Source organism: Pelobates fuscus, chromosome 8 (assembly GCF_036172605.1).
Source record: "Pelobates fuscus isolate aPelFus1 chromosome 8, aPelFus1.pri, whole genome shotgun sequence".
Classification (NCBI taxonomy): Eukaryota; Metazoa; Chordata; class Amphibia; order Anura; family Pelobatidae; genus Pelobates; species Pelobates fuscus.
Genome location: NC_086324.1, coordinates 121,201,125 through 121,210,613, shown reverse-complemented (window position 1 = coordinate 121,210,613; position 9,489 = coordinate 121,201,125). Strand labels below are relative to the sequence as shown.

Below are 9,489 nucleotides of genomic sequence, written 5' to 3'. Positions count from 1 at the left end.
TTCCGGATATTATTGTTTTAGGATAAAACATGTCATGTTATGCCCACCAGCATGAAGAGGTCAATGTCCAAGAAAGCATTGTAGCTCTGCCAGCCTTTTATTATCTCTGTATTAAATCCTAGAGATAAAACCCTCCCCCCTCCAGCTGTATCCTCGTACTGGCGACTCCATACAGCGCACCGAGCTGTATTCTACCTCTATGGTTTAGAACTCCACAGCTCTAACAGGGCTGCACATGCTCAAACATGACGGCACTCCGGGAGGACATGCGCAGTAGGGGCCTGGGTTTTAATACTCGTGTGTGCGCTGAGCAGTGCCCAGTAAAGGCCGGTAAACAAGACGGGATGAGGCATCAGCAAGGCTCGTCTGCGAACTGCTGAGTGACCCGGACACTGCCCAAAGCTCACCCCTGGCGGCAGCTGCCATGAACCTGGCCAGTCAGAGCGTGGAGGCCGGAGCCTCGCAGCTGCTCTTTGCCAACTTCAACCAGGACAACACGTACGTGAGGCCTAGGGCTTACCTGGATGGGCAGCCAGCCGGCACAGAGAGCAGGGCAGGGGTGGCTAGTGGTAGCCCAGCACATATTACTGAACCACATTTACCAGCTATGGCTGGCTGAACACAATGGCAAGTGGAGTTCAGAAACGTGTGTGGCTAGTGGAAGCCTATCACTGGGCTAGTTACTGAGAAGGCTAGTTAAGGACTTGGTATTAGTGGGGATAAGTTAGTATGGAGGAGCATGTGGCTTTGTTTGGATGGCGCATGTAAACAAGCGCAGACTTCCAGCCCTCAGTAATTAGAGCAAGTTTTCTTATTTTATTTTTGGTCAAATGTAGATTGAATTACACTTATTCAATAACATGTTTAATTTCCTGTTTACTCAGTGATTTATTTGTACCTGTTCATTTGTAATAATAAAGCAACGTTCACAAAAGTGTTTTTTATTATGATTTATCCCTGTTACTAGAGAGATATGATTTGTATTTAAGAATAAAACTGAATTTGTTCATCTTAAAGAGACACGGTCATGTACATTATCATACTTTTTTTTTTTTTTTAAATCTCAAAGAAACACAAATAATTATAAACAAAAAAAGAAACATGCCATTTTGGGCTCAAATATCTGTCCTGCTTTTCTTTGAGCTCTCTATTAATGCTGCTGTGTTTAACAGCGCTGCCCGGCAATAATACTCATAGTAATGTGTATTTAAACTACAGTAAATATGTTTAGAAATTGGTTTCTTTGAATAAGATCCTTTTTGTTTTTCTTCTAAATTACATTTCAGTTGTATAAATTATTAGTAAGTCACCTAAAATTTCTCGGAACATCCTGCCCCTGGCTACACCTTCAACCCTAAGATGAAAGTGTTCCTCTTTGTCTATTTGAAATGTTAGGAGGTATGGGCCAGCCTACTGTGTGATCAGCACACATGGATGATCAGTGTCCAATCAGATGCTTCTTATAGAGAAGCATTGGGCATGCGGCGCATCCCCATCTGTTGGCGTGATATGCCAATCCATTATTTAATTATGAAATATTTTTCATGTATTATACAGAAGCATTGCATATATGCACATCCTGAGTACCTTGCCTGCTGATGCTTTATGTAAAATTGATTCAGTTATTAAATTTTAATACGAAGCCTCTAGTTCCTGTCTGAATGACTGGCATCCGGTTCCACATGATGGTAAAAGGGGATTGATGGTCTGGTCTCTGTCCCTGCTTCAGCTAATAAACGCCCATAACTTTATACCAGGGAGAGGTAGGTTTAAAGGAACATTTTACTAGGCAGTACTACAGCTTCCAGGGTGCAGAGAAGGTTGTGACTAGCATGCGGTAAACCCCAGTTAACTTGTCAAACAGTCCTTTAGCGGTTTCACGACTTACACTTGGAGAGCAACAGTGCCTGACTGGTTAGGAAAGTGACTGCCTTTAACAGGACTGCCTAAAGAAACGTTAGATCCCCAGCTGTTTAAGAACTATAATTAACATCATGCTGTGCCCTTTCTAAAGGGGGAAATCGCATCATGGCTGTTGAAGTTCTCGATTGTGTATGGCTCTACCTTTTATGTTGCACCACCTGACGTAGATTAACCTTAGGAAGGGATGGGGCCTTACCTAAATATTTAAGTATTGGTTCAAGCCTTTGTGTGTTTTGCGCACATAAGCTTTTATCAATACACAAGTATTTTTTACCTGGCGACTTATGATGCTGACACCCTTCCAAGCATTTGGATTTCAACAGTCAGGATTTTATGTTCTGTTGTGTGCATGGTAAAACCTCGTTAGCACTTTGTAGCTGTGCCCCAGGTTGAAGCAATGTTCTTCGTTATAAAGTTAAGGGATGTCTGTGCCCAGATATGAACTTGGGGGAGAAACGTGAACATGACAAAGTTCTGAATACTATCTGTTGTGTTTTGTTTACAGGTCACTTGCTGTTGGGAGCAAATCTGGATTCAAGTTTTTCACGCTTTCATCTGTGGACAAACTTGAACAGATATACGAATGCAGTAAGTTCTCGTGAATAATCATAATTGTAAAGTAAATTATTGATAGAACAATCATTTAAAATGACACCCAAAGTCTCAAAATCACTGTAGCTTATTGTAGTGCTTACCTGTATTAGTTTGCTGCTGAAAGAGTTAACAATTCCGTGGTTGAATTCTGCTTACTCATACAAATATTTTGGGCACTTAATAATGAGGAAGGTGAAACACTTCCTCAGATGTCCCTGACTTAGAGGGTAGGATTTGAGTGCTGTGGAAACCTTTTTTTTTTTCTTTTTTTCCTCTCCTCAAGCTGCCTTCAAACAGAGTCTTTGTACCATATCCACAGCACTAAGCTGTAGTGATTACAGGCTATCTTTTAATGTTAGATTTGCTTGTAGAGATTCCATTGTGAATAACTTACAAGTTGCAATAGGATTTTACATGTAACTACATTTCGTAATCCTCTCCAGAGATGTTTTGTCTTCTAATTCACTGGTGGTGAAGGGTGGACACAAATCATTTTTTTTTCTTCTAATTGTACCTTTAACTTTAAGGAATGGATTCAGACAATTAAGTATAATATATTTATATTGTGAAAGGCTATTAGCATAAGTAGATCCTAATAAGACAAAATAAACGTACATTTTCAACTGGGCATGGCTCCTATAAATCTCATGTGAAAACATACTAACAGTGCTACTGATGGTCATAATTGCACATGCCTGGTGTTTTCCTGACACATCTGTATTGCTCTTGTGCTGGCTGCTCACTTAGTCCTACTCGCAAGGAACTTTAATAGGGCAAGAGTAGCTGTAGCGATAGGTGGAAATCATTCTATTTGCGAACTTACTTCAAGTGTAAAATTGCCTTCAATTTGTATGCTGGTAAAAGAAATAGTTTGGTGTGCCCCCTATTGAATAATAGGAATCATCTTCTACTGCATAAGTTTATTAATTGGATATTATGGAGACAATTTTCTTTAGTAAGCCTTGCACATCAGTGGCCAACATAAATATGTGCAGTTAATAATGAAATTCCTCATGTAAAGGTGTATTTAAAGGAACACTATAGTGCCAGGAAAACATACTCGTTTTCCTGGCTCTATAGGGTCTCTGGGTCCCCGTCCCACCTGGCTCTAGCGTGAGGAAGGGGGTTAAACACTTACTTTTCTCCACCGCCGGGCGGAAGCGCCTCTAGCGGCTATCAATGAGCCACTAGAGGCTGGATTAACCCATAGGTAAACATAGCAGTTTCTCTGGAACTATGTTTACAGCAGGCAGGGTTAAACCTAGATGGACCCGGCACCCAGACCACTTCATTGAGCTGAAGTGGTCTGGGTGCCTATAGTGGTCCTTTCAAGGACACCAATGGTTTTACAAATCTGCTTAAAGAGTACCTGTCGTGACAAATACAACATAATTTTAAATTTGTAAAAAAATTTAATTTCTTCTATATACCATGCTAGCCAATGATTAGATTTCTCTAAAATCAGAGATTAACAAGCAGCCATTTCCCACACCTGTGTGTCAATTCAGTCTGTGCTGATTGACACAGAGATAAGTAGGCTGTGCTCTGAAAATCTGCTATCAGGAAAACTCTCCTCTGGGCTCTCTGCTTGCCTCCAGCCTAATGGAAAGTAATGCCTGCAAGGGGAAGGAGGGAAGAGGGGCAGGCTGCTTTGAGGGATGAGAGACTCAGAATGAGTTATTGCAGCAGCTTTGGACAGGCAATCTGAGAATAGAGAGACAAAGAACAGATTAGTTGTATTTACATACCACAAAGTCAACATAAGGTATTGGGGACTTTTAACCTGATATAAAAATTTGTCTGTTCTTCCCAGACAGGGGTTTGCAGGAGCGATGTGTCTTAGATTGGATGTCCTCCCGCTTTCTGAAACTCAATCTCTCTAAAACTGAGCTTTTTAATTTTCCCTCTCATAAAGCTGATCCTTCGCTTTCCCTGCAAGTTGATGGTACTTGCATCAGTCCATCCTTGTCTTGGTGTTATCTTTGATCCTGGCCCCACCTTTGCGCCTCAAATCCAGTATGTTGCTAAAACCTGTTGATTCCACCTTTAAAAACATTACCCGCATCTGCTCCTTTCTCACACAAGATGCTGCCAAGGAGCTTGTTCATGCTCTGGTAATCATCGCTTGGATTACTATAATTCTCTCCTAGTTTTTCTCCCCAAAGCCAAACTGCCCGCTACAATCAGTAATGAATGCTGTCGCTAGGCTGATCTTTCTCACCCGTCGCTCCTCCCATACCTTGCCCCTCTGTCGATCCTTACACTGGCTTTCTGTATCCTATATTCAAAATACTAACCCTTACCTATAAAGACAAAAAAACAACTCCCGTCACTCCAGGGTGGCAGCAATGACCATAGTACATTTCAGCCCCAATACATACAGTAAAAACTAAAGGAAAAAGGTTACCTGCGCTCTCTCCCAAATCCCTTTTGTATATTTAAACAAATGGAGGTTATTTAGTTACTCCAATGGCCATTGGAGGGAATGCCCGCCTGCCACGTCAGAGCAAACCTCTCAGGTGGGTCCTACACTAACCTTTCACCTTGCATCCTTGACCTTCTGGCAAAGATATCTCTAATGAGATTGAGAGGGGTATTTTTTATATACACCCCTACATAGTTATTAACCCTTAATAGGACCCTCTCTGTCTCATTAGAGATCTCTTTGCCAGAAGGTCAAGGATGCAAGGTGAAAGGTAAGTGTAGGACCCACCTGAGAGGTTTGCTTTGACGTGGCAGGCGGGCATCCCCTCCAGTTGCCATTAGAGTAAATAACCTCCATTTGTTTAAATAGACATAGTGATTTGGGAGAGAGCTCAGGTGACTTTTTTTTCCTTACCTATAAAGCTCTAACCAACTCTAGCCCCTGTTTCATATTCATAAATATGCCTCTTCTTGGTCTCTCCGCTCTTTCCGTGACCACCTCCTGTCCGCTGCTCGCACCCTTACTGCTAAATTGCGCTTGTACGACATCTCGCGGGCAGCTCCTTTCCTTTGGAGCAGCCTGCCAACCCCTCTCAGACTCTCCTGTACTCTTAAATTGTTTAACCCCTTAAGGACCAAACTTCTGGAATAAAAGGGAATCATGACGTGTCAGACATGTCATGTGTCCTTAAGGGGTTAAGAAGTCCCTCAAAATACATCTGTTCAGAAATGCTTATGGACTCCCAGAGTCCTACCTACCTATACTTGTCTCAGGCTCTTCTAAAGAGCCACACTCCACTCTCACCTCCAGTTCTACTACTTTTCCACCTTGTTTGATGGCTTTCACCCTTGCTGTCGTGTTGTGTATTTTTTTTGTCAATCTTTCTTTTATTGAGGCAATAAAGGTACAATACAGAAGAAAAAGGATTGTTAGAGGTTAAGCACATGACATATACATCTGCAATGGTACATCAACTCCAGTGTACGACAGCCTCATTTTTTTTTTTAAGTAAAACAGTAAAAGTAAATCAATAGCAAGGTTGGTAAGCTCCACAAACTCAGGCACATTATCCCAGACAGTGATAAGAATCTCGGCTAAGCATTAATACGTTATCTATGCAAGTGTGACAACAGTGGATATGTTAAGTTTGCGAACTAAACAGTTAATGGAAAGCAGGATACAAGTCGAGTGTTATGAGTCACACGTGAGTAAGGCAGGCAATATACATTGATCTAAACATAAATATCACTGCATGCGAGATGCACTAAACTGGTTAACTAGCGGTACACGTTTGTTACATAAGGGGAGCAAATTAAGAGAAACAATTAGGCCTACATGACTGACTAAACACACTTAACAGTAAATGCAAGTTAAGCAGGTGGCAGAGCGGTTAATGTGAACACACGGAAGTAAGACGTAGCCATTGATATATAACTCGCTGCACGTGTATGTGAAAATTCTAGACGCTATATACTAGGCACAGGTTCCCACACAGCTAGTGAAACTATGCAAGCAATCGTCAGTCTACATGCCCTGCCATTCAATAATGCTGGGTGTCATTTGAAAGTCTGCCATACGCTAAGAGAAAGTAAAAGATAATAAAATAAAGAGCTTGTCCATTTGTCTACCGTTTGAGCAATAAGGATTCAACATTACGCTTCGTCTAGTCGCTTTATCTATATGCATGCTATAGCTAATTACAAAACCAACAGGTAACTTAGAAGTGAGGTTACAAACGGAAGTCCAGCAAAGGGAGGTCGTGTAGCTGAACAGGTTATGTCCCAACAGTCCTTAACCAGGGGTGGTGGTAGTGAGACAGTCTGTTAGCGGGGTTAGTTCAGCCTATCCCGCTGCTGGGTAGAGCCGTCGTGCGTGTCTGAGGGGTGGGAAAGACTGCCTCGGCAACTGGTAAATTCCACAGGGGTATGACTTGGTGCAGACTGGTGGCAGCTGTCTGCCAGCCCCAGGCCCCTGTGAAGGCCTTCACCTGTATTCCACCGACTCGGTTGCTCGGAGAGGCCGGGTCGTCCCTTCTTCGGGCGCCATGTGGGGCTCGGATGTTCTGCCGCCGCCAGCGGCGGGTAAGCCTCCGGCGGTGTGGTCGGTGCCTTGGAGTCTGACTCCATGTGGTCTTCGGCCTGGGAAGGCATTGTGGGCGGCCCTCAGTACCGCGTCCCCGTCGTTGTGGGTAAAGCTCTGGACCGTGAGGCGCATCTTTGGGCCTGGTCAGGACTCCGCTGCTTGTGTGAGGTGGTTTTGTATGTGTTAGGTGCACACTCTGCTTGTGGGGTCTCGGCTGGTCCCTTTTGCTCTCATATGCAAACTGGCAATTGTTATAGCCCCACCATGTCAGAGGTCTGCTAATTTCGTGTGAGGCCTTGCGTTTAGGGAGGGTGTGAGACTGTACCTCATTTATGCGCCTCGAGGTGTTCCGCCATCTTGATATGCCATCTGGGGGGGTTGTGACTGTCGGAGTCACCAAAGGTCGGCGCCCAACAGCTTTTCTCCCCGCTTTGTGCTTACCGCTGGCTTTATCGATCTTCTGCAGGGTGATCAGTCTGCGTGGTCTCCGCGGTCTCTTGCGTTGTAGCAGGTTTGTCTGGGTGTTCGGTAGCTTGGGGCGGTCCGCGGGTTCACACGGGCTGGTCTGGGTAGGTGCTGGGTTTGTCGTGTGCTGGATTGAGGTTAGTGCACTCGCTTGTCGCGCTGCAAGTTGCGCCCAAAATCTGTTGAAGATCAGGTCTAGCTTTGCTTGCGTGATCGCTAGGTGGTCCACTGGCGTGGGATTCGTTATGCCCTCTGCCATCCGGATTGCACCCTGCGGCTCTGCTTGGCATGTATCATGTATGGTAGTGGTCTTAGCTTGGTGGGGACCGGGATGACCCCCGCCGGTCCATAGGGGGGGGGGGAACGGGGATTTCGCCTGTGCCATGTGGTGCTTTGGGACGGCGGGAGAGCGGCCGTCTCCCCCGCGTCCGCCTCATGTGTAGGCCTCAGCGGCAGTATGGTCGTGAGTCGCTTGGGAACCGGTAGAAGTCGGATCGCTGGTTCAGATTAGTGGGATTTGGCGTTATTTGTGTGAAGTTGCAGGAGCATCGGCAACATGCGTCCGCTCCGCTCTGCTGTCAGGCCCCGCCCCCCGTGTTGTGTATTTGTACCTCACCTCCTCCAGACTGTAAGCTCGTTTGAGCAGAGCCCTCATCTACCTATTGTTTCTGTGTCACTGTGTAATTGTCTAATTTATTGTAAATTTCCCCCCTTTCATAATATTGTAAAGCGTTGTGGCTATATAAATACTATGGATGCACTGAAAATTTCAGCCGAAAATGGGCCTATCCAGGTCAAATTTGCCAAAAATAAACAAACAAAAAACAGGGAGGGGGGGGGGACCACAAAAAGAGAAGGGAAGTTTTTCATATTAGATTAATTAAATTCATTAAAAAGTCTAATATTAAAAAAACTTTTTAAAATCATTTGGAGAAAAAAGTCGTTTTCGGCCAAGGGCATCCTGAGGTTTTGGTTTTGGCCCAGAATTTTCATTTCGGTGCATCCCTAAAATACCAGTAAAAATAATAATAGTAATAATATAGCAAGTGTTACACCCTATGAAATCATAATTGATGCTCTCAGCAGGAGATAGGGCTAATTTATATAGATGATTAGAAAACAGAAAACCTACATCTGCTTTGACGCGCTCACTTTAAAACGCTGTTGCTGTCATTTGTTCATTCTTTATTTATTTTCTAGTGTATTTATTTTGCTTTGATAATACTTGCGTCCTAGCTCCCCTTTCATCACAGCTCAGTGTGCTGTAATAAAGATATTTGGAGGGTAAACAGTGTAGAATTCGGGTGAGTTACTAGGAATGAATCTAGTCAGCTGATAACATTCAGAAGCTACACACCTCTCCCTATGCAATATTTCTTGGAGATAAGTCTAAAGGTTAAACACAACGGGCTGTGCTCAAGTCTGCTAAGCAGTTTTTGCACCTACAGCACTGGATGGACACATTTTGTAACATCAAACGCTTAAACTAAACACCATGAACACTTCTACTTTTAAAAAAAAATTCTGTATGTGCAGCATTTCTACTTGAAACACTGCATATACTGAAATATATACTATTGACGTGCACACTGTTCTGGGCTACCTAATGTCAAGTCTGTTTTTTTTTTTTTTTATTTATTTCATTTGAAAGAAAATCACCTCTCTCCCTTGACCACCCCATTTCATCCCTCACATACCAGGTTTAAAGTATGCATATTGGCATCACCATTCACTCCATATTCCTACCCAGTGCTTGGAACTCCATGTCCAGGACGTCAGGCGATCTACATTCCACATCCCTGTGGTAGGCCAAGAGCATCGGCTGATGCTCTCAGCCTATTAGCAGTGCCCAGTCCAAGGCTTCCAGATTGGAACTTTGGAACATTACTGGAAGGAGCTGGGCAAAGGAAAAGGGCACCATCTTCACAACTTTGGCGTGAACCAATAAACACTTTAACCACTTGAGGTAAGATGGCACCTGGGACCTCATTGCACCATAA

The 9,489-nt window shown here is 43.7% G+C and overlaps 1 protein-coding gene across 1 annotated transcript in view; it reads left to right on the top strand.

The window, feature by feature from the left end:
• The first annotated feature begins 266 nt into the window (after positions 1 to 266).
• WIPI2 (WD repeat domain, phosphoinositide interacting 2) overlaps positions 267 to 9,489 on the top strand; it is a 58,730-nt gene continuing 49,507 nt past the window's right edge. Inside the window, exons 1-2 of the mRNA XM_063430279.1 lie at positions 267 to 498; positions 2,429 to 2,511. Of these exons, the coding sequence (XP_063286349.1) occupies positions 425 to 498; positions 2,429 to 2,511 (157 nt within the window). The 5' untranslated portion in view covers positions 267 to 424. The remainder of the gene's footprint in view (positions 499 to 2,428; positions 2,512 to 9,489) is intronic.